This window comes from Dermacentor albipictus, chromosome 4, assembly GCF_038994185.2.
Source record: "Dermacentor albipictus isolate Rhodes 1998 colony chromosome 4, USDA_Dalb.pri_finalv2, whole genome shotgun sequence".
Classification (NCBI taxonomy): Eukaryota; Metazoa; Arthropoda; class Arachnida; order Ixodida; family Ixodidae; genus Dermacentor; species Dermacentor albipictus.
In genome coordinates, this window is record NC_091824.1 from 82503630 (window position 1) to 82528387 (window position 24758).

General features: G+C 47.4%; 1 protein-coding gene and 14 non-coding genes across 15 annotated transcripts in view; all 15 read right to left on the minus strand.

Moving 5' to 3' along the window:
* The window catches only part of LOC139059662 (receptor-type tyrosine-protein phosphatase F-like), a 92886-nt gene that overhangs the window by 64944 nt on the left and 3184 nt on the right, over nt 1–24758 (minus strand). The window contains exons 2-3 of the mRNA XM_070538088.1: nt 23955–24315; nt 21068–21328 (exon numbers count right to left, since the gene is read on the minus strand). Of these exons, the coding sequence (XP_070394189.1) occupies nt 21068–21328; nt 23955–24315 (622 nt within the window). The remainder of the gene's footprint in view (nt 1–21067; nt 21329–23954; nt 24316–24758) is intronic.
* Nucleotides 4360–4431, minus strand: TRNAT-UGU (transfer RNA threonine (anticodon UGU)). The gene has a single exon. It is a non-coding gene; the product is annotated as a tRNA-Thr (tRNA).
* On the minus strand, nt 4540–4611 carry TRNAT-CGU (transfer RNA threonine (anticodon CGU)). The gene has a single exon. It is a non-coding gene; the product is annotated as a tRNA-Thr (tRNA).
* Nucleotides 4720–4791, minus strand: TRNAT-UGU (transfer RNA threonine (anticodon UGU)). The gene has a single exon. It is a non-coding gene; the product is annotated as a tRNA-Thr (tRNA).
* On the minus strand, nt 4900–4971 carry TRNAT-CGU (transfer RNA threonine (anticodon CGU)). Its single transcript has one exon. It is a non-coding gene; the product is annotated as a tRNA-Thr (tRNA).
* TRNAT-CGU (transfer RNA threonine (anticodon CGU)) lies at nt 5080–5151 on the minus strand. The gene has a single exon. It is a non-coding gene; the product is annotated as a tRNA-Thr (tRNA).
* TRNAT-CGU (transfer RNA threonine (anticodon CGU)) lies at nt 10374–10445 on the minus strand. The gene has a single exon. It is a non-coding gene; the product is annotated as a tRNA-Thr (tRNA).
* TRNAT-CGU (transfer RNA threonine (anticodon CGU)) lies at nt 10554–10625 on the minus strand. Its single transcript has one exon. It is a non-coding gene; the product is annotated as a tRNA-Thr (tRNA).
* Nucleotides 10738–10809, minus strand: TRNAT-CGU (transfer RNA threonine (anticodon CGU)). The gene has a single exon. It is a non-coding gene; the product is annotated as a tRNA-Thr (tRNA).
* On the minus strand, nt 16618–16689 carry TRNAT-CGU (transfer RNA threonine (anticodon CGU)). Its single transcript has one exon. It is a non-coding gene; the product is annotated as a tRNA-Thr (tRNA).
* On the minus strand, nt 19006–19077 carry TRNAT-CGU (transfer RNA threonine (anticodon CGU)). Its single transcript has one exon. It is a non-coding gene; the product is annotated as a tRNA-Thr (tRNA).
* Nucleotides 19186–19257, minus strand: TRNAT-CGU (transfer RNA threonine (anticodon CGU)). Its single transcript has one exon. It is a non-coding gene; the product is annotated as a tRNA-Thr (tRNA).
* On the minus strand, nt 19366–19437 carry TRNAT-CGU (transfer RNA threonine (anticodon CGU)). Its single transcript has one exon. It is a non-coding gene; the product is annotated as a tRNA-Thr (tRNA).
* Nucleotides 19543–19614, minus strand: TRNAT-CGU (transfer RNA threonine (anticodon CGU)). Its single transcript has one exon. It is a non-coding gene; the product is annotated as a tRNA-Thr (tRNA).
* TRNAT-CGU (transfer RNA threonine (anticodon CGU)) lies at nt 19723–19794 on the minus strand. The gene has a single exon. It is a non-coding gene; the product is annotated as a tRNA-Thr (tRNA).

Here is a 24758-nt window from a genome sequence, read left to right on the forward strand (position 1 = left end):
CGGGCAAACATTGAAAGACTACGGCCACCCCATTTAACTGTATTTCTTGCACTTTCTTTGTTTCGTCTTCCCAGAATCCCGCAGTCGCCTTGTAGTGCTCAAGCGGCACCCCAAGATACTTTGTCATAGCAACGGTCCACTTCACATTCACAAAACTAGGTGGGGTGTTTTCCCATGTTCCATGCCATATTCCTAGGCACTTATCAAAGTTTATGACGCTACCCGTCATTTTACAAAACGATAAAACGTCCGCTACCGCAGTCACGACACTTATCGCTACAGAACAAAGCAATATGATCCGCATATGTTAGCAGTTTTACTTCCGCTGACTGCAAACGAAAACCTGTAATACTGTTGTTATAAATAATTTTTCTGCAGAATGGCTCAAGGTATAACGCAAATAATAAAGGACTTAAAGGGCACCCCTGGCACACACTTGAGCGTACGTGAAAGCTCTCACTTACATCCTTATTTATTATAAGATTAGCGGTACAGTTAGCATAACACATTCTAACTCCATCTAAAAGCACCAAACCAACATTTACATAATCAAGAACTGCGAAAAGGATATTGTGGGATACACGATCAAACGCTTTTTGTAGGTCAAGGTGCAGCATTGCTACATGCTCGCCCCACGCATCGCAACATTCTAGAATGGTTCGTGCAACATGAATATTTGTGTAGATTGATCTACCTTTGATTCCGCATGTCTGATGTGGTCCTACAATTCGTGTTATAACTCGCTGTAACCTCTTTGCCAAGATTTTAGTAAATATTTCATAATCAACGTTAGTCAATGCTATTGGGCGGTAAGACCCTACTGACAGCAATTTCCCTGGGTCTTCCGTTTTGGGAATGAGCACTATATGCGACCGGCCAAAGGACGGGGGTGCACATCTTCGTTTATATGCTTCAACAATTACCTGATGCAAGATTACGCTCACATATTTTTTGAAGGCCTTATAGAAGGCCGCTCCTAACCCATCAGGTCCAGGAGACTTCCCTAGAGCTAAATCGTCAATGGCCTCTTCAACTTCTTTCTGGCTGATCGGTTCTTCCAGGCATTCGCGGTCAACATCATCTAGTTTTGTCATGCTGGTAAGGAACTCTCGTTCGAACTCTTCCGGGACATCGCAACTTCTTCGAAATAGTTCGCTATAGTGCTCTAAAAACGCTCTCTCTATTTTTGCTTGTTCGTCAGTGACTTCATTCTTATAACTTATTTTCCGTATTACGTTTTGCCTAGCGTAAGCCTTTTCATCTGCAAAGGATCGCTTTGTGGGCGTTTCGCCGAGCCATAGCTTTTCAGCTCTTGCTCGGATAACCGCTCCTCTGTACTTATCTTCGTCGATAAGCTCCAGTGGGCTTTTAAGTTCATTGATCTGCTTTGTGAATGTACCAGGCCTGTCGGCTTCCACTCTGTACATAAAATCCAATTCTCATTGTATTTCTTTCTGCCTTTTCCTTTCTTCGTATTTCATTACACTCGCGCTTTTTCTATTGCACAAATCTTTATTTCTTCTTTAAAAAGCTCCCACCGTTCTATCACGTCATCATGTCTCGCCAATAGCTGTTCGAACTTTTCCTTTACGCACTCTACAAATGATTCATTATGCAGCAGCTTGTCATTAAATAGCCACATTTTCCAATTAAAGCGCGAGGCCTCTTTATGCGTCCCAATTGTGACTGACACCAAACAATGGTCGCTGAATGAGACATGTTTAACGGCATAACTATGGCACGCCACTACTAAATGCAATGAAACGTATACCCTGTCCAGTCTCGCGTGGCTCGCACGCTGGTAGTATGTAAAGAGTGGCTGCGTCCCATTAGTTAATATATTTCCTATATCTTCTAGATTATGATCTTGCACCATTGCAATCAAGCGTGAGGCACTCTTATCCCTTAGTGGGACATTTTTTACTCGATCAGCTGCTAAGCAAACACAGTTAAAAGCTTCAAGCATAATTATTTGTCTTTCACATATCACGTACTGCTCCAGCCGTTCAAAATACGCGTCTCGTTCATTTTCGGCGTTCGGCGCATATAGGCAGATTATTCGCCAGCAAGACTCGGACAAAAGAAAATCCACTAAAACAAATCTACCACTTTGGCACACAAGCACGGTCTTAACAACTATTCCTAAATTGTTTCTAATGAAAATGGCACATCCACCTGACGTGCCGAAAGCATGAGAAACACAAACATCGTACCTTGCTCGGAAAGGCAGCACCATGCGGTCAGTTTGTTCCTCGCTATCTATTTTCGTCTTTTGTACAGCTACTACGTCCAAGTCGTTCTCCGAGAAAAGGCGACTTAGCTGATACTGTTTCTTTCTAGCATTTAAGCCTCGAACATTGATAGTCGCAATATTTAGTGCTGTGCTGAGATTTCTCGCATTTAATAAAATTACATATACGCCATGGTGCATACCTCGTGAGCGCAGGCACACCAGAAAACCCGCAGCTTATTTCCAAGAACCAAACCTATTGCCGATGCCAGCAATCCTCGAGCATCGGCTTCGGTTGCACGACAGAAGGCTCCAATCATTGCCCTTATTGGATAGTTGATGTGCGTCGACGTAGTCCCTAAGGAACCGCAGAGCGTCAAAGCTCACGTCTACGTTGACGGTTTCAACACCGCTTTTCTGTCTGGTGGAACTTTGGGCTTGGGCTTCAATGACGCGCGTCGAGTCACCACCGTTTTCGTTGGTGGTTCCACAGACCCAACGACGTCTTGTCTGTCCGCCTCGTCCGTTGTAGCTTCGCGTCCTCGTTTGCCGACTGCGCCTCCGGTGGGTTGTACCGTGACGTCCATGCTTTCCGTGTGTTGGCTCGCTGGATCCTTTGAAGGTTCACCGTATTCTGCGCCCACACTTGTCTTTTCAGGCACTTCCCTCACGTCGGGCTTTTCTACAAGGCTATGGTCTCCTTGCTGTTCATTTTCTTGCGGATACGAGGGCGTGTCTGCTGGTCGCATCTCCTTTTGAGTCACTTGACTCGACGTTCCTGCAGCTTCTTCCGCGTCGGCTTCGTCCATGACGAGCTCTGCTGCGTCAGTTTTTCCAACCGGTCCTGTTACACTTGCTTACAGTGTCGATCACACTTGTCTAGAGTGGCCCGAAGGCTGCTCCGCACTGCGCCTGCGACGCCTAGCGACAAGCCCTGGGTTCGAGATGTGTTGGCCGATAGCGCCACGCGCGTGGACGCTGCGGCATTCGCGGGCGGCCAAGATACAGGCCGCAGCATTCTAGCCGTGTCACGCTCGCAGCTCAGCTGGCAGTGCTGGTCTAGTGATAAAAAGCCGGTGCTCGCGACCAGCAAATCACGCAGGCCTGTATCTTGGCCGCCCGCGAATGCCGCAGCGTCCACGCGCGTGGCGCTATCGGCCAACACATCTCGAACCCGGTGCTTGTCGCTAGGCGTCGCAGGCGCAGTGCGGAGCAGCCGTCGGGCCACTGTAGACAAGTGTGATCGACACTGTACGTCTTTACACACGAACTCTCGTCATGCCCAAAACGATGGCACCGAGCACATCGAGGGACACGGCAGTCGCGTCGTATATGTCCCGCGGTGTGACAGCGCAAACACACTGGTGCTCTTCCTGGTGCAATTAGCAACGCCAGTTCCCCACCAACACGAAGCTGATGTGGGAGGTGGTCAACCTTGAAGCCTGGATCGAGCTGAATGCTCACCGTCTGCGTCGTCGTACTTTTCTCGTGGATGCCATTCACACGCCACTTTTCTTTCACGACATCTGTTACCTTCCCGAACATGGCTAGTGCAGCACGTACATCTTCATCGGGAACATTGAAAAGCAGCCAGTGCAACTTCAGGCGCAGGGCTTGGTTCGCCGGGTCAACTACAACACAGCGGCGACCCTTCACTTTCATTTCACCGATGGTCAGAGCCTTCTTCACGCCTTCCGCGTTCTTGAAGGTGACGGCCCATACGTGACTCATTTGGTACGCCCCCAAGGCTAGCACCTCAGGGAGCAATGCCAGACGGTCCAACGTATCCCTGAAGTCTTCAACTCGATAAGGCCTGGCCCGAATATCGGCATGTAAAAATATGTTATTCAAAACTGTACGACCTGTAGGCAAGATAACCTCGTAATCTTCACATTCAGCAGGCGCCGCATTCCTGTTACCGAGGCTATTCATTGCCGCAAACACCGCCCCATCGGAGCACATGATAACCACGTCCGCTCTCTTCGACAGACGGAAGTGGAATCCGGCTGAGCTATAGCGGCCGACGAAAGCGTTGAGCCAAAAGTTGCACCAATGCAGCACTTTCATTGTTTGGGGCAAAAATTGTACATTATCCACTGCGCGTGCCTTAAATAGTAAAAGAAATTCAGTGCCGCCAGTGAGTTTTGAACTCACGACCCCTGGTTTACAAGACCAGTGCTCTACCCCTGAGCTATAGCGGCCGGCGAAAGCGTCGAGCAAAACGTTGCACCAATGCAGCACTTTCATTGTTTGGGGCAAAAATTCTACATTATCCACTGCACGTGCCTTAAATAGTAAAAGAAATTCAGTGCCACCAGTGAGGTTTGAACTCACGACCCCTGGTTTACGAGACCAGTGCTCTACCACTGAGCTATAGCGGCCGACGAAAGCGTTGAGCCAAAAGTTGCACCAATGCAGCACTTTCATTGTTTGGGGCAAAAATTGTACATTATCCACTGCGCGTGCCTTAAATAGTAAAAGAAATTCAGTGCCGCCAGTGAGTTTTGAACTCACGACCCCTGGTTTACAAGACCAGTGCTCTACCCCTGAGCTATAGCGGCCGGCGAAAGCGTCGAGCAAAACGTTGCACCAATGCAGCACTTTCATTGTTTGGGGCAAAAATTCTACATTATCCACTGCACGTGCCTTAAATAGTAAAAGAAATTCAGTGCCACCAGTGAGGTTTGAACTCACGACCCCTGGTTTACGAGACCAGTGCTCTACCACTGAGCTATAGCGGCCGACGAAAGCGTCGAGCCAAAAGTTGCACCAATGCAGCACTTTCATTGTTTGGGGCAAAAATTGTACATTATCCACTGCACGTGCCTTAAATAGTAAAAGAAATTCAGTGCCGCCAGTGAGGTTTGAACTCACGACCCCTGGTGTACGAGACCAGTGCTCTACCACTGAGCTATAGGGGCTTTTTTTTTCTTTATTGCCTGTTTTATAACAAATACACGATTCACAGCTATTCTCCGCTGCGATTACAAAACAAAAAAGACAGTTCAATGTGCGGGTGTACCTTGTCGTTTAATTTTGGTTTAAGAAGGCTGAATGTTTGCAAGCTGTTCAAATGCTGTTAACCACTCAGCTGGTTCGCTGAGCGCTTTAAACGCTTCGCGAATGTACAATACATTTTCAGCAAAATATTCTTTGGCCGGTTTTGCGTCAACATCCTCATTACGCACCGCCATTCGTGTTTTCCACACGCTGTGCATGCAGAGTAACATCACCATATCACATGGCACGCCTTCTGTCTCTTCAAACGGTAAAAAACGGATTCCAAAAGGTGTTAAAGGAAATTCTTTTTTAGTGTCCTTTGTAGAATGTCCCAAAGGAAGACTGAGTCCCTGCACTCCAGAAAAATATGCTCCATTGTCTCCGGTTTCTGACATATCTGGCAATTCACACTCCAGGGTACAAAGATCCCCTTCTCCTGCAGCCATGGCTTGACAGGAAGCGTGCCAGTGTGTAGCATGAAAAAAAAAGTTTTTGTTGTTGCTCTTACAGGCATTTTCTTAACTCTTTTTAAGACATTCTGCTCACGCCCCAGTGCATATACTGCACGGTATATTGGTACTGGACACATGATATTAACTAAATCTCGGTATAATCGCTTTCTTGCGACTGTGTTCAGGTATTCCAAAGAAAAGTGCACTTTTAGAAAACGGAAAGAGCTTATCACTTCAAACAAAAAACCTCGGACAACCACTTGACGTATGCCATACGACGTCACAACATATTCTGGCAGTGCGTCACCTAATCGCGTCTGGATAACGCAGCGCAAAAAACAATCGCTTTCGTCGCGCAAGAACATGAAGCGCGACACAACTTGTTTCAACAATAAATGCGACAAACCCAACCCTCCTTTCTGCACAGCGTGAAACAGATCCAGACGATTCGTGCGCTCCCATCCTGATCCCCACACGAACATAGCAAAAACCCTGTGCAACTTTTGTACACACACTCGGGATATACATAAAACTTGCAACATATAAAACACTTTAGCGACAAGAAATAAATTACAGACAGTGGCTCTCGTGAATATTGACAGATTCTTGCCTCCCCACTTCATTGTTTGTGCTTTAGCCCGCTCAGTTTGTTCAGTCCATTGCGTCGTGGTATCGCGATAGTATTCCAAAGGAACACCAAGATAACTGGTTGGCGTATCTGTGAACGGTACTGTTTCTAACACTGCAGGCCGGCTGTCCCATTCACCGTGCCAGAAGCCTAAGCTTTTCGGCCAGCTTATGGCACTCCCCGTTAGACTGCAAAACTTTCTTGCATCCTTGACAGCCTCCCGAATGCTCTCTTGGTCAATGCAAAAAAGTGCGATGTCATCTGCGTAAGCTAGTATTTTTACTTCCTGAGTTAAAAGACGGTAGCCGCGAATGTTTTCGTTTTCTCGTACCTTCAAACAGAAAGGTTCAAGAAAAATCGCAAAAAGTAAGGGCGACAAAGGGCACCCCTGGCACACACTGGATAATACTGGTATATTTTCGCTGAGTCTTTTATTGATTATTAGGTGAGCGGAACAGTTCTCATAAGCCATGACTACTCCGTCCTGAATCACTTCGCCTACATTAATGTGTTTTAGCAGGGCAAGAAGTATGCTATGAGTAACCCTGTCAAAAAGCTTTTTCTAGGTCTAACTGAACCATTGCTACACATTCGAGGTTCGCATCACAGCATTCCAATATACTCCTAGCGATGTGAATATTCGACAATATTGTTCTATTCCTGATACCGCATGTTTGGTGTGGGCCTACTATGGATTTAATAACTGACTGCATCCTTTTTCCGAGCACCTTCATGTAGATTTTATAATCCGAATTCGTAAGACTTATGGGCCTGTATCCAGCGACAGATTTCAGCTTTACCGTATCGGTGGTTTTCGGTATAAGCACGACATGACTTTTTCTGAATGATGGCGGCAAGTGCTTAGTTTCATGAGCTTCTGATATTACACAGTGCAGTATCTCGCTTATTTCGGCCTTGAAAGTTTTATAGAAAGCTGCTCCCAGGCCGTCTGGTCCAGGCGCCTTTCCTTTACCCAAGTCTTCTATGGCTTCTGTAATTTCTTTCGCAGAGATCGGTCTCTCGAGTCCCTCTTTTATTCCGTCTTGTAATTTTGGCAGAAGTGTTAGAAAGGTGTTCACAAACTCTTCTGTTACGGGCACCTGCCTACCGAGCAACGCTCGGTAGTGTGCAACGAAAGCTTTTTCAATTACTTCTGGGTCTTTTGACATTGTGTTGTTAAAACAAATTTCTTTTATTATGTTTTTGGATGCGTAACCCTTTTCGTCACTGAGCGCGCGCTTAGTTGGCGCCTCTCCCAGCCACAGCTTCTCGGATCGTGCTCTTATCGCGGCTCCTTGGTAAATTTGAGCGTCCACCCTTTCAAGTTCGCGTTTAATTTCTCTAATCTGTTTCGAAAACAATCCCGGTACTGTGCACTCCGCGTTTAGAAAATAATCGAGCATGCTTTGCAGTTCTTTCTCTCTTTGTTTAGCTTTATGACGCATCACACAAGCCCTCTCGATCGCACTCATTTTCACTTCAATTTTAAACTGCTCCCACAGCTCAGCCCAATTTGTTGTAGCATCTATTTGCATTACGTCAATTTTTCCTTTTACCGTTTTGACAAACCATTCATCACTTAAGATCGTTTCGTTCATTTTCCACAGTTCCCAGTTAAAGTGAGACCCTCTGTTTCGTGCCCAATGTACACATTACTAGGCTGTGATCACTGAAGCTCACGTGCTTTACTGCGTAGCTAGTGACCGTTCGCGCAAGGTTTGCTGATACGTACAAACGATCTATTCGAGCGTGACTCTGCCCTTGGAAATGAGTAAAAACAACACTGTTACCGCTTAATATGCTTCCAACGTCTACTAAATCATAGTCTGCCACGATTGCGCAGAGTTGATGCGCACTTGTATCCCGTATTATTTTACTGGGCACCCTATCTTCGGACATGCAAACACAATTGAAGTCACCAAGAAGAACAACATTTCTTTCACACCTCAGGTGTGACTCAACAAAGTTAAAAAAAATTTCCTATCACTAATTATGTTTGGAGCGTACACACAGACAATTCGCCAATCAATATTATTGAAAGAGAAATCACATAGGACCAATCGCCCATCTTGGGCCGACATTACACTCTGCGCAACAATACCTATTGAATTACGCAAAAATAAAAGACAGCCACCGGCCTTTCCTACTCCATGACAAACACAAGTGTTGTAACGGGATTTAAAAACCTGAACCATTTTGTCCGTTTGCTCTTCGCTTTCAATTTTAGTTTCTTGAACAGCAAGAATATCTATGTCGTTTTCCAGCATCAGGCGACTTAATTGTGCTTGTCGCCGTCTAGCCGTTAACCCTCGTACGTTAAGCGTGCCAATACGTATTGCTATTCCATGATTATTTGCCATTGAAAAAGAAGAGCAAGCACAAACTACAATACATTTCGGAAATCAAAGACCGCCAAACTTACAAAAAACAAAACCCTGCTCCATCATAAGCTCCGTCTCATACGGCGAAGGCATGACGTTACCAAATGCGCTACTCATCATTCACTTAAAGGTTCCGCAGCACCTAGTCCTTACTGAGCCTTCTACCGAACAGCACCCCGCTACCGCGGGGGAACTGTCGGCGTTGTCCGCTTATCTGGTGGGACAGTCGGCGTCTGTCGCCCGTCTGGTGGGACGGTCGGCGTCTGCCGACCACCTGACGGATTGGTCGGCGTCTGGCGCCCCTCAGGTGGATGTTCTCGCGTCGGCCTCCTCTCGAGCGGAACGTTCGGCTTGGGCTTGAGTGTAGACCGCCGGAAAGAGGAAGCCTTCGTGGGTGGCCCTTCGCTGCTGACACCGTCGTCTTGCTCAAGCCTGATATCTTGATCGGGTATTTCGCGAGGTCTCTTTGAAACGGCGCTGGCCTGGTCCATTTTCTCGCCGGATTCTTCGATGAAGGCAGCGCCAGAGTTGCCCTGTCGCAGAACGGCCTCGGCAGCCTCCGCGTCCCCCTCACTTTCACGCACCGTAGAATTTTCTACAGACGGTTCCCTTTGCACTTCATTCTTGGTCACTGCCTCGCTACTGCCCTTTCTGGGTTGGCACTTGACGCTTGCCATGACCACTGGATTCTCTTCCGTGCCTCGTGGGTCTCCGCCCGCTCCAGCAGTCTCTTCCGCGTCCGCTTGATCCATCAAGTGCTCGTCTAACGCGTCGCTCCGACCAGACCCGGTCACGTTAGCGTAGCTTCTCACGCACTGGGTCTCGTCGTGGCCGAAACGACGACAGAGTCCACAGCGTGGCACACGGCACTCGCGCCGTATATGGCCGGTGCCGCGGCATCGGAGGCAGAGCGGAGCTCTGCCTGAAACGATCACGAGCGCATGGTCCTCTGATACTCGTAGCTGATGCGGGATGTCTTCCACGGTCATACCAGCCTTCAGCCGTAACGATACCAGACGCGTGTGAGAACCTTTGTCGCCGCACCCTGGTACTCGCCACCGCTCCCTGGAAATTTCGGTCACCGTTCCGAACGGCGCCAAGGCTGCTCTGACGTCCTCGTCGGGAGTCGTGTGAAGCAGCCAGAACAGCTTCATTCTAATATCCTGGTTGCAAGGGTCAATGGCGACGCAGCGGTGTTCTTTGACACTAAAGGCCTTCGCTGACAGCAGCTTCTTTTTTCCGACTTCGTCCTTGAATGTTATAGCCCAGACATGGTTCATATGGTAGGCCCCGAGGGCCACCACCTCCGGCAACAGCTTATGACGGTCAAGCGCATCGCGAAAATGTTCGACTCGATAGGGCCTGGCCTTCAAATCACCGTGCAAAAACACGGTATTACCCACGGTCATACCTGATGGCAGATGCGGCAAAACAAGCTGGAAATCCTGTGAAGACGTTTCCGTAAGCCTGATACCGCGGCCCGGCTGGGCCGCATGAACCACCCCTACGGAGCACAACATTCCGTGACCGTCCGCTGTGGTGGCCGGAAATGGAATCCACTGAGCTATAGCGGCCGACGAAAGCGTCGAGCCAAAAGTTGCACCAATGCAGCACTTTCATTGTTTGGGGCAAAAATTGTACATCATCCACTGCACGTGCCTTAAACAGTAAAAGAAATTCAGTGCCGCCAGTGAGGTTTGAACTCACGACCCCTGGTTTACGAGACCAGTGCTCTACCACTGAGCTATAGCGGCCGACGAAAGCGTCGAGCCAAAAGTTGCACCAATGCAGCACTTTGATTGTTTGGGGCAAAAATTCTACATTATCCACTGCACGTGCCTTAAATAGTAAAAGAAATTCAGTGCCGCCAGTGAGGTTTGAACTCACGACCCCTGGTTTACGAGACCAGTGCTCTACCACTGAGCTATAGCGGCCGACGAAAGCGTCGAGCCAGAAGTTGCACCAATGCAGCACTTTCATTGTTTGGGGCAAAAATTGTACATCACCCACTGCACGTGCGTGCCTTAAACAGTAAAATAAATTCAGTGCCGCCAGTGAGGTTTGAACTCACGACCCCTGGTTTACGAGACCAGTGCTCTACCACTGAGCTATAGCGGCCGACGAAAGCGCCGAGCCAAAAGTTGCACCAATGCAGCACTTTCATTGTTTGGGGCAAAAATCCTACATTATCCACTGCACGTGCCTTAAACAGTACAAGAAATTCAGTGCCGCCAGTGAGGTTTGAACTCACGACCCCTGGTTTACGAGACCAGTGCTCTACCACTGAGCTATAGCTTTTTTTTTCTTTATTGCCGGATAATCACAGATACAGGACATTGATCATACTAAGGTAAGAACAAAACAAAGTGTTACATAGTCATTACATATACTTCTCGAAATGCCCGTGTCAAAAACGCTTTAGGGTCACCAGTGTATCCAGTACAGGTAACCACTCTGGTGGTTCAGGCTGAGATTTATACACGTCTCTTATTTGTGAAACACTTTCAATAAAATATTGTCTGGCTGGTTTGGCGTCCACATCAGCATTTCGTACGGCCACTCGTGTTTTTCATATGCTGTGTAGGCTCAGCGTCATGATTATGTCATAGGGCACGTCGTTTTCTTTTTCAACTGGGAGAAAGCGGATACCGTAGGGTGATATGGGGAGCTCTTTTTTCAGCGTTCTCTGTAAGAAATCCCAGTGGAATATTGCATCCCTGCAGTCTAAGAAAATGTGTTCGATTGTCTCAGGCTTTGAACAAATGAGACAATTAACTGACCACGGCACGAACAGTCCTCTCTCTTGCAACCACGGTTTAACAGGCAAGGTATTGGTATGGAGCTGAAAGAAGAACTTCTTAACTGAGGAGCGGACTGCCATTCTTTTAACACGTTTCAACACGTCTCCTTCCGAGCCTACACAATACATGGCACGATATATGGGTCCTGGCAACATAATATCAATCAGATCCCTGTATAAACGCGTTTTAGTACATTACTTAGGTACTCCATTGAGAATCTCTTTTAGCATTCGAAAAGACATAACGACCTCACGAATAAAGCCGCGAACATTCCCTTTTTTTGTGACATTTGAATTGAATTGAATTGAATTTTATTCTCCTTGAAACAAATACACAAGGAAGGAGCAGCCACAGAAAGCTACTGAGATTAGTACCTTGACGAGGTGGCTGCCCCTTTACACAGCAGCAGCAGCAGTAGTTATGAAACAATTTTCGTACAAATGACTGCTTTCATACGTATGCACGGACAATGATTGCACAATGGAACATAACAATGGAACATAAGCATTTTGCAAAATACAAAAGAAAACTTCACATTAATGAGCAAAATATACGAAAACAAATAAATGCATCATAGTTCACAGGAACTGATCTCGCATTGTTTTTTTTGACAACTGTGACACATCTACAGATTTGTTGGCAAAATTATTGAGCAGAGCTGGGAGAGTAAAAGCGATCGATTGTTTCGCATAGTTGTTTTGAGGTGTAGGTATGTGCCAAATATTATGGTGACGCGTAGGGTATACGGCAATATTTTCTCTTAATTCTGAAATCTCGCTGTAAAAAGAGTTGTTCTTTTTTGTGGCCGAACAGTATGTCTGGAGTAAACGATAATTATAAAAATCATTTGATACAACATATTCAGGAATTACATCACTCATTCGTAATTGTAATATTGTTCGCAGAAATCCGTTATTTTGGTCGCGCAAAAAAATAAATCTTGACACAACTTGTTTAAGAAATAAATGACAAACTGAGTCCGCCGCTACGGTCTGATCGAAATAAATTAGTTCTGCTGCATCTTTCCCATGTTGAACGCCACACGAACACTGCAAAGACTCTGTGCAACTTCTGCACGTTGGTACGAGACATACAAAGCACTTGAAGAACATACCACACTTTCGCTACCAAAAACACGTTGCAAACTGTAGCACGCGCGAAAACGGAGAAATCCCGCCCACCCCATTTATCTGTTTGCTCCCTAACACGTTTGGTTTCCTCGTTCCAGTATTGCGTGGTATCGTGATAATGTTCTAAGGGCACTCCGAGATATTTGACAGGTGTCACAGTCCATTTCATGTTAGCAAAATAATCTAATGTGTTTTCCCACGGCCCATGCCAGAAGCCTAAACATTTGTTCCAATTTATCATACTTCCCGTGAGCGAGCAAAAAAGTTCTGCTTCTTTAACGATCTCCTTAACGCTTTCCTTATCTCCACAGAAGACTGCTATGTCGTCAGCATAACACAGTATTTTAACTTCACTTGCGAGTAATTTGAAACCATGTATTGTGTCATTATTAAGAATTTTTAAGCAGAAAGGTTCGAGAAAAATTGCGAACAATAATGGTGATAATGGACACCCTTGCCGAATACTACACTGAACTTTGAAACTTTCGCTGACACTTTTGTTTACGATTATGCTAGCTGAACTGTGAGTGTAACACATTTTCACACCAGTCGCAATCACAAACCCAACATTTATATTCCAAAAGACTAAAAAGAATTTGATGTGATACACGATCGAGAGCTTTTTCTAGATCAAGCTGTAACATTGCTACCCGTTCGGAAAAGTCATCGCAGTATTCAAGTACACTTCTGGTAACATGAATGTTAGTAAATATCGAGCGTCCCCTGATCCCATATGTCTGGTGGGGTCCTACCAAAACTGTGATCACGGTTTGCAATCTTTTTGCCAGTACTTTCATATACATTTTGTAATCTACATTGCTTAAGCTTATCGGTCGATAGGACGAGACCGATAGAAGTTTGGCTGTGTCATCAGTCTTGGGTATTAATACAACGTGAGAACAGTTCAAAGATAGGGGCACTGCATTTTCATTATATGCTTCGGTTATTACATGATGCAGGGCTTTTGCCAGATCTACTTTAAAAGCTTTGTAAAAACAACTGCTTAAACCATCCGGGCCTGGAGATTTGCCTACGGATAACTCATCAATTGCGTCTTCAATTTCGCGTACGGTAATATCTGCTTCAAGGCGGGTCTTCACGTCATCATCAAACCTTGGCATTAGGTGAAGGTACTCATTTTCAAAGTCAGTTGCAATATCAATGCTACGACCTAACAGATTTTTAAAGTACTCTACAAAAGCAAGTTCAATTATCTGTTTTTCTTTTGTAATAACGCCCTCGTACTGTATTTCTTTTATTTCATTTTTGACGGCATAACTTTTCTCATCCGCTAGCGAGCGCTTAGTAGGCGTTTCTCCCAACCAGTCTTTCGCCACGAGCGCGAACAATGGCTCCCTTATATCTTTCGACATCTATTGCTTCCAGTTTGTTTTTGACATCTGTAATTTCATTATTTAATGCCCCTGGTTGTGTGCTTTCTGCGTTCAGCAAATAGTCTAATTGACTACGGAGCACATTTTCTTCGTTTCTTTCACTGCGGCGTAGTGCGCATGCCCTCTCGATCGCAATGATCTTAATCTCTTGTTTGAACAGCTCCCATTCAGCGATGAAACTATCCGTTTTAGACAGTAGTCTTTCTATGCATTCTTTTCCTTTGCTCACAAAGTGATCATTTTCCAGAAGCTTATCATTAAACTTCCAAAGTGTCCAACTGAATGACGACCCTTTGTGCTTTGCTCCTAAGGAAACCATAACCAAACTGTGATCACTGAATGAAACATGTTTTACGTTATAATCTTGGCACAGCGGCACTATATTTGCAGATACGTATAATCTGTCCAACCGTTCATGGCTTGTGCGTTGGAAATGAGTGAACTGTGGCGGTTTTCCGCCAGCTGCAATATAACCAATATCTTCTAGGCAGTGACCCTGAACTATTGCGCTTAATTTCATGGCACTATTATCGCGTACCGGTTCGTTCTTTATTCTATCAGCAGAAGCACACACACAGTTAAAATCGCCAAGCATTCGAATCATTCTTTCAGAATTTAAAAAGGATCCAAGGCTTTCAAAAAAAGCTGAGCGCTCGGTTTCTCTGTTAGGCGCGTACAAACATATTGCCCGCCACTTCAAAGTAGAGAAAAGAAAATCACACACAACTAACCGCCCAGTTTTACACACAGTCACGGTCTCTACTACAATTCCCAGGGAGCTGCGTAGCAACAAGGCACACCCTCTGGACGAGCCTACTGCGTGACATACACATACATAGTAGCGTCCAGTAAAAGGTTTTACCATGCGATCTGTTTGATCTTGGCTTTCGACTTTAGTTTCTTGAATTGCTACGATGTCAAGGTCATTTTCCAGTAAAAAGCGGCTTACTTGGTACTGTCGACGCCTTGCAGAAAGGCCCCGCACGTTTAACGTGCCTATGCTAAGCGGTGCGTCAAGTTTTACTGCCATTTATGAGAATAATCAAACAGGTCGCATGGCGCTCACCTTGTTCTGTGCGAGGCTGAAAATTTTGACTGGAGGCTTTTCTATCTTCAGTTGTCACGTGCAAACACACCATGAGTGCCTCAGAAAGAAGGAACAGGGGTACCAGCCCCTTAGCTTGTCCTCGCCCACATTTAGCATGTGTAGCGTCGGAACCAGGAGGCTGACCCGGGCTTCACTGAACCAGGGGGCTACGTGCCCCCCGGAAAATGATGGTCCAGCGGTACGTTGGGCTTTGGCTTGAAGCTCGTGCGGCGTCCTTGGGCCGCTTTAGTGGGTGGCTCGCTGGCAGTGGGCTCGTTTGAGGCCACGTTCGTTGCTGCTGTTTCCTCGCGTGTTCTCTTCCCTGCACCGGTCCTCGAATCCTTCATGTTGACATCTTCGGATTTCTCTAGAGGCATTGACTGACTCTTGATGGGTTTTTTCCCTGAACTGTTGGACGCACTAGTATTCGTCGCGGGAGGAAGCGCAGGTTGTACAACTTGCTCACCGTTATCCTCTTCCTCTTTGTTCACGTTGGGTGAATGCGACGAAGGGGTCGTTTCCTCTTGTTCGGGTTCTCTGCTCTTGCTGGTAGAAACATCCTCAGCTTCCGATTCATCCATTTGTAGCTCTGCGTTGTCGTCCCACACAGATCGACCTGTGACCTTCGCATAAGTCTTCACGCACTATTCCACAGCGTGGCCGAAACGTCTGCACAACGCGCACCGAGGAACACGACATTCGCGTCGTATGTGGCCAGTCCCTTTACACTGTAGGCAGAGTGGAGCTCTTCCAGCCGCCACGACCAATGTCAGGTCACCTGCCACTCGTAGTTGATGTGGGATGTCTTCCTTCGTGTAGCCTGCCTTGAGCTGAAGACTGATAATACGCGTAGTAGAGCCTTTGTCCGATAACCCTTCCGTTCGCCATCGCTCTCTTGCGACTTCGGTGACTTTTCCGTAGGGTGCAGACGCGGTCCGTATGTCTTCGTCGTCCACATAATGAAGGACCCAATGCAGCTTTAGTCGAACATCTTGGTTGTTTGGATCTACGACGAGACAACAGCGCTTCTTCACGATCACTTCAGTTGCAGAAAGCAACCTATTCTTAGCCTCCGTAGTATTCAGCGTGACCGCACTCACATGGTTCATTTGGTATGCCCCTAACGCTTCAACGTCAGGGAGCATTGCCAAAGCACCCAGTGCATCACGAATATCTTCGACACGGTAGGGCCTTCCACGAACATCCGCATGAAAAAATACAGTATGTAAAATAATACGACCGGTTGGTAGAGCAGGTAAAATAATTTCTTAATCCTGGTTGGCACTGGCTGAATTCCGGTTTCCACGGCTAGACATAGCCGCTGACACCGCCCCAGAGGAGCGAAACATTCCTCGACCGTTCACGGCGGTGGCCGGAAGTGGAATCCACCACTGAGCTATAGCGGCCGACGAAAGCGTCGAGCCAAAAGTTGCACCAATGCAGCACTTTCATTGTTTGGGGCAAAATTTGTACATCATCCACTGCACGTGCCTTAAACAGTAAAAGAAATTCAGTGCCGCCAGTGAGGTTTGAACTCACGACCCCTGGTTTACGAGACCAGTGCTCTACCACTGAGCTATAGCGGCCGACGAAAGCGTCGAGCCAAACGTTGCACCAATGTAGCACTTGGCTTGTCTTTCAGTAATAAAAGTACATATGGCTCGTCTTTCAGTAATAAGGCATTCATTTTCCATAGGTCCCAATTAAAGTCTTCTTTCTTCTCCGTGCCTATATGACATTTCACCAAGCAGTGATCTGTAAACGATACTGGTGTCACAGAATAACTATGGAACTTTGGAATCATGCCTTGCGATACGTATATGCGGTCTAACCGCGCATGACTACTACCTTGAAATCGCGTGTACATGACTTCCCGCTCCCCCTCCAGGCACTCACAGACATCGTCCAGTTCATTATCCCTAATTAGCTTTGTCAACACACAACTGCTTTTATCGCGAATACCAGCATTAATGACTCTATCCCGAGCCCTCAAAACACAATTGAAATCCCCCAACAAAACCATGCACTTATCAGTGCTAACATACTGGAAAAGGTTCGCAAAAAATTAGGCGCGCTCTTCCACAGCATTCGGCGCATATATGCACATGACTCTGAATTCAAGGTCACGAAAACAAAAATCACAAAAAACAATCCTTCCGGATTGACATGAGAATACATTTTTAACAACAAGGCCAGGCAACTTCTTAACAAACAGAACACAACCGGCGGACGTCCCTACTGCGTGGCTCACGACCGCATAATATCTAGTCGTGAAACGCCGCACCATGCTCCCGGTCTCGTCCTCTCCGTCAACCTTTGTTTCCTGGACAGCTAGAACGTCTAGGTCGTGGTCAGTGGCCAGCCGTAGGACTTGACTTTGCCTACGCCTAGCCGCCAACCCTCTTACGTTTAGTGTGGCAATAGCGAGTGACGGATTAGAAGCCATGCTGAACGAAAGTGTAAGGTAGGCCCGGAGCATGGTGCTTACCCTTCACGACCAGCCCTCGGCTAGCCGCCTCCGGGACCGCCGGTCTTCCCGGTGGTGTTCGTCTGCTGCACTTTGTCACCAGGCCTTCTCTCGAGCGGAACATTTGGCATAGGCTTGAAGACCGACCGCCTCCCTTGAGGCGCCTTCGCCGGCGGCCCGTCACTAGTGCTGGATGCTGCGTTGTTCTTGTCTCCGGACTCGTCACTGGGGCGCTTGGATGTGGCACCGAGACCACGGGCCGGTCCCCTTCGTCAGCGTACTCGCCCTGTTGCATCGCTGACTCGTCGTCGTCCCGTTCAGCTTCACTAGCTCCTGCCTTCGCAGGATCTTTGTCCTTGTCGACCCTTGCAGGCCCAGTAACCTGCTCAGCGACTTGGACGACCTTGGCGTCAGCGACCTCCGGCACCGTCTTGGTACTTGTCTTCGCTGGGGGCACTTGTTCTCCGGCTCCCTTGGCAGCGTCTTCGGTCTCAACTGCATCCATGACGTGTGCTGCCGCCTCTTCACTCGCGACTGGGCTAGTCGCAGTAGCGTAAGTCTTGACGCAGTAGGCGTCGACGTGCCCGAAGCGTCTGCAACGCGAGCAGCGCGGCACCTTACAGTCCCGCCTGACGTGTCCCGTGCCTTGGCACCGTAGGCATTGCATCGGACGACCGGGTACCACCACCAAGGCCAACTCCCCGGCAACGCGTATCTGGTGAGGAATATCTTCCACTTTCAGTCCGCCCTTGAGCTTGAGAAGAACGGTCCTCGTGGTCGAACGTTTCTCCGCAACGCCTTGAACACGCCACATCTCCCGGCTCACCTCAACCATCTTGCCGAAGGCCTCCAATGCAGTCCGCACATCTTCGTCTTCCACGCCGTGCAGCAGCCAGTGAAGCCGGAGCTTCACCTGCTGGTCCTGAGGGTCGACGATAACACATCGCCGCCCCTTAACCTGTATCTCTTTCAAGGCCAACAGTCGCTTTGTTGCAGCAGCATCACCGAGGGTCACTGCCCAGACATGATTCACTTGGTACGCCCCAAGGCACACAACTTCCGGTAGCAGGCCCGTGGGCGTTAGAGCATCCCTAAATTCCTCGACCTTATACGGCCTCGCTCGTACGTCACCATGTAGAAACACGGTGTTATTAACAATTCGTCCTTTTGGCAGCTGAGGCAAAATAAACTGGTAGTCGGTTTCTTCGTCGTTGCTAAACCTGTTTCCACGGCCAAAAGAGGCCGCTGTCACTGCTCCACTGGAGCCCATGATTCCGCTGACCGCTCAGCTCGGCTGCCGGAAGCAGAATCACTGAGCTATAGCGGCCGACGAAAGCGTCGAGCCAAAAGTTGCACCAATGCAGCACTTTCATTGTTTGGGGCAAAAATTGTACATCATCCACTGCACGTGCCTTAAACAGTAAAAGAAATTCAGTGCCGCCAGTGAGGTTTGAACTCACGACCCCTGGTTTACGAGACCAGCGCTCTACCACTGAGCTATAGCGGCCGACGAAAGCGTCGAGCCAAAAGTTGCACCAATGTAGCACTTTCATTGTTTGGGGCAAAAATAGTACGTTATCCACTGCACGTGCCTTAAACAGTAAAAGAAATTCAGTGCCGCCAGTGAGGTTTGAACTCACGACCCCTGGTTTACGAGACCAGTGCTCTACCACAGAGCTATAGCGGCTGACGAAAGCGTCGAGCCAAAAGTTGCACCAATGTAGCACTTTCATTGTTTGGGGCAAAAATTGTACGCTATCTACTGCACGTGCCTTAAACAGTAAAAGAAATTCAGTGCCGCCAGTGAGGTTTGAACTCACGACCCCTGGTTTACGAGACCAGTGCTCTACCACTGAGCTATAGCGGCCGACGAAAGCGTCGAGCCAAAAGTTGCACCAATGCAGCACTTTCATTGTTTGGGGCAAAAATTCATTATCCACTGCACGTGCCTTAAACAGTAAAAGAAATTCAGTGCCGCCAGTGAGGTTTGAACTCACGACCCCTGGTTTACGAGACCAGTGCTCTACCACTGAGCTATAGTGGCCGACGAAAGCGTCGAGCCAAAAGTTGCACCAATGTAGCACTTTCATTGTTTGGGGCAAAAATTGTACGTTATCTACTGCACGTGCCTTAAACAGTAAAAGAAATTCAGTGCCGCCAGTGAGGTTTGAACTCACGACCCCTGGTTTACGAGACCAGTGCTCTACCACTGAGCTATAGCGGCCGACGAAAGCGTCGAGCCAAAAGTTGCACCAATGCAGCACTTTCATTGTTTGGGGCAAAAATTCTACATTATCCACTGCACGTGCCTTAAACAGTAAAAGAAATTCAGTGCCGCCAGTGAGGTTTAAACTCACGACCCCTGGTTTACGAGACGAGTGCTCTACCACTGAGGTATAATGGTTCTTTTTTTTTCCTTTATGGCCACATTAAACAGCAGAAGCACCGAATAAAAACATTCGGGAAGCGTGTCTCTAAGAATTGGCCTTATTTTGTGAACCCGTTCATATTCGTGCATGTTTAAAACTGCTTCACCGCTAAGTTTGAAAATGATACACAGCTGTAATTCTGCTGATGCTTTCCTTGAAGTATCGTATCAGTATCGGCTTCGCGTCTATCTCAGCGTTCAGAAATGTCATCCTAGATCACCAAATGCTATGGAGGCTCAAAAGCATGATGAGGTCGAATGGAATACCATCGTCTTTTTTAAATAGCAATAATCTTATGCCGAAAGCGTCCACAGGTAGGTAGATCACAGAAGAAAAAAGTTTCACAACAATCCAGAAATACATGATCGAAAGTTTCTGGTTTCCGACGAATCAAACAGTGAGTCCCTCATGGTACAAAAATTATCTTTTTATCCAGATAAGTCTTCACATCTAACGTGTTTGTGTGCAATCTGAAGAAAAAGGTTTAAGCTCCTCCTGGTACATTTATACTTTTAACTCGCTTAAGAACATTTACCCATGGTCCGGTACAAAAGTGTGATCTATACAGAGGGACGGGCGAGACCATATCACATAGATCATTATCGCACGGTAGCCGAAAGTAGAATCTCTGAGCTATGGCGGCCGACGTGAGCGGCGGGCCAGAAGTTGCACCAATGCAGCACTTTCATTATTCGGGGGGGAAATGCTACATTATCCTCTGCGCGTGTTAGAGTACATCATTAAAAAAATTGAGTGCCGCCAGTGAGGTTTGACATCACTACTCCTGGTTTACGAGACGAGCGCTCTATACCACAACGCGTTGGCGAACAGTACCCCCTTTGTCCCTTGTTAGGTAACAAGCTGAAGCTTCGTCATACTTCGTCAATCACAATTTTAGCGCTGCATTGTGCCTTGTAAACATATAAGTGGTCACGGCATGTGCTTAACTGCTTGACTTTGCTTACAACGCTGCACTCGATAAAGAGCCGGGTTGAAAACACTTCGAAGCCGCATTTTGAACCGCGAATATCCGATCATAATATGCAAATTGATTTGGCCGGCGCTCACTGTCCGGCCTGGTCCTGAAGCGAGCCTTGAAGAGCAGCGCCGAGCGCGTCCCGACGGCTACGTCGTAGGTGAGCCAAGCGCCCAGGTGCGTGATGACGACGCCGTCGGTGCCCGAGCTCTTGTTCTGACAGGCGCTCAGGCCGCCAACCCAGCAGCACCACGTGACCTCGTAGTGCTGCGGTTCATCTTCGCCGCGATCCTGAAGCGTCCACAGCACCAGCGCCCTCCTAGGCTCCATAAGGTCCACCGTGAACTTCCATCCTGCCAACACAGAAATTCGAGGTTACACGAAACAAAGTGAATCCGCAGTTTTTTTTTTTTTTTACTCTAATAGCTGTACAACCTTATTCTCTTGTTAAGACCATTTTCTAGCAGAATAATTGATGCAATGCGTGCTTTTGGTCTGGCAATATCACCAAACCAAAGTCGTTACAAAGTTTCTTGTTACCTTTCTACGAGAACAAATTCTGCGATGTAGCGTTTCTCTTTGCTCATGTCCAGGAATTAGGGATACCGATTACGAGCGTCATCTGTCAGTGTCGGATTCTGTGCAGTCCCGTCTGCCAATGGGAAACGAATTTCAGATATGACTACAGAGCAAGGCTTCCTTATACCCCCACATCTGTTCACTTAAATAATATCTATGTCATGCTCTCACTGAGTGCAAAGTTTGGCTTTAGTGAAGTAAGGTTTCTGACTTCAATGGAGACCGTTTTACAGCAAAGCTGTATACTACAGCGAAGCTATATACCTCTACCGTCCAAGCAAATGCTCGTGTCATTGGCGTGGTAAGCAAAAAATACCCCATAGGTGTGCCGACCACGGAGATGGTGTAATGCGGCGCGAGCCGCGGCGGAGGTGAAGCAGGCGTTAAGCTCTCTCCATACGTGGGCCGACCCCGAAGATAGTGCAATGCCGGGCCCACCCCCGGCGGAGGTGAAGCAGGCGTTAAGCACTCCCCCTACGTGTGCCGATCCCGAAGATTGTGCAACGCCGGCTACATATAGTGCAACAGCCGCCTACGTCTGGGTGCTCTGGCGGTCGTTTCGTTAACACGGTAGGTAACACAATTGGCATAGTATGACAAGAGTATATATGACGCATAAATGACCAATCATGACATGAATATCATGGCATGTGTGTCACGTAGGTCATGAAACATCCGCCTATGTCATGGTGTTTTCATGGTAGTTTCGTTAACTTAGTATGCACCAAAATTGGCATAGTATGGGAAGAGTGTATGACGAACATAAGTGATAGGTCATGACATGCGTGTCATGTAGGTCATAAAACGGTCACCTACGTCTTGGTATGTGCCAAAATTGGCATAGTATGACAAGAGTGTAGGCGAACATAAATGATAAGTCATGACATGCGTGTCATGTAAGTCATAAAACAGCCGCCTACGTCTTGGTGGTCTCATGGTCGCTTTGTTAAATTGGTAGGCTCCCCGCACACTGCTTTGCATAACATCGATACCCAGCTGGAGTGGGATCTGCCGGATATATATATATATATATATATATATATATATATATATATATATATATATATATATATATATATATATATATCTGGCATATTCCCTTATATATTTAGGTATATGTATATGCCACGCCTTGCTATATGACGTGCAGCATGTGCGGGTTATATTTGCTAAGCATTCTATCACTAAAGTTGCTCCTACCTTGTCTTAGATTCTTGACAAAATTTTGACGAATATTGAGAATGACAGCCCACAAACAACTGTCATGAAACAAAACAGCGACAGCGCATGCCTTTTGTATTAAATCTTCTGAGATTAGAATATTAAAAGTGTGAAATGAATAACACAAACCTGAAAATGGTGTAGTTTCTTTTTCTTTTTTTTTGCGCTGCTGAGCACTACCTCCGGGATTGGCCCACACAAGAGCCCGCGTTTCTACCAGAAAGCTCGCCTTCGTGCACAGCGTTCGCCACCAACGTTTCCCGGTAAACATTACGGTTGCATTAGCTGCTGTTGCCGGGAAGCGTGAGAAGCAGTCAGGGATCTTTGAATGTTATCGCATTCAGCACTTACATGCGAAGCTTAAGCGTCTTCCAATTTTCTTGACTTCAGTGCACAAGAATGGGCTTTGTTAAATACGGTAAGTGGGGAAAGCGCATTTCTACCACAAGTTTGACGGTGCATATAAATGCGTATAATCGTGAGAATTTGTTCTAAGTGAACATGTGCATTTCCTACTCACCGGCTGTGATAAATAAGTTAAAATTTCAATTTATAAAATCTAGGTAATACACAGTTATGCATTTTTATTTATTGCGCAAGTAATGTCCGCATTTTCAATCAGTCCAGCTCGGGGATTAGAATTGTGCTGTCTGCTACAGAGGCATCCTTTCTTCTTTTTAATTCTTGCAGTCTTATGAAAAAAGAAACATCTGGTATTTATATTTCCCGAGGCCATTGAACAGCTTAATGTCACTGCACTGAAGTATCGGTAAGCATATCAAGAGGGGAACACGTGTACCAATCAATAGACAGGAGATGACTTTTGTAATTGCTAGCAGGGAACGCGCGCACCAGTCAACAGAGCGGCGAATACCTCCGAGAAACTTACGAGAGGAAGGCGACGAAGTTGTCCGCGATTATCTTCTTTTCCCTTCCGTCATCTTTTCTTATACATTCACCTGTCGTTGCATTTTTTTGCTGCGCCAGCCCTCAACAAAACTCTCAATTGGTAGTCGGCAACTGTGCGCTGTCTCGTTATTTCCTGCGTTTAGCGTGCGCCGAAACACTGCTGCCACCAAGGAGGAGGCATCGCGCTGGACATTTCGTCCGCGAAAGTGATGGACCGAAAGTGAAACACGGGGTCGGACGCTGCGCTCACTGTCGAGCTCGCACGCGTACCTTCTCGCTGCGCCGACAGCACCCTGGCGCACTCGGCGTCCCTGCTGTAGCCGCCGCCCGCGCAGCGTCGGCGCGCGCAGAACACGTACTCGGCGGCCGGCTCGAGCTCGGCGGCGCTGATGGCGGCGGGCGAGGCGCCGCTCTCGCGGCAACTCCAGCGCGCGCCGCCGTCGCATCCCTCGAAGTCGGCCGTGAAGCCGGCGCGCGACACGCTGCCGCTGCAGAGGCAGTAGACGGACGCCCGGTGCGCCTTCTTCCACAGCAGCTCGATCTGCGAGTGGCTCACGTTGATCAGGTACGGGCTGATGGTGTTGCCGCACGGCTCCTCGTCGTCGTCGTCGCCGAGCGCGCCGGCGGCGGCCTGCGAATTTCCCAAGTCGCGAAAAAACGCAGGCGAGGGGGCCTCACGACATAGATTGGGCGCCGGTCCCCCCGAAGACAATCGGGGATCGTGTGTAGGGCAGATAACTCTGCAGCCAACTAGCCGTGGAAGCGCAGTGAGATATGGCGTTCTGCTGTTTTGCCTACGGTTAATTATGGTTAATTATGAGTTAATATTGAGGATAGACAGTCAACGACACCAACCATGAATAAGTTTGAAAAGGAAGATTAGGTTCTCTGTCTTGCGTGCCTGCGTACTGTTATGGTCGTCTGGCTAGTCAGTGCCAGCTTGTTTGGAGCATGTCGCTCGACAAAATCATTAAAGAGCCACGCTGTGTCTAGAAGTACATTTCTTAACATCTTGATATCACCAGCGCAAAGCAAGAGCGAATAATAATTAATCAATCACTCAAACAATTAAAT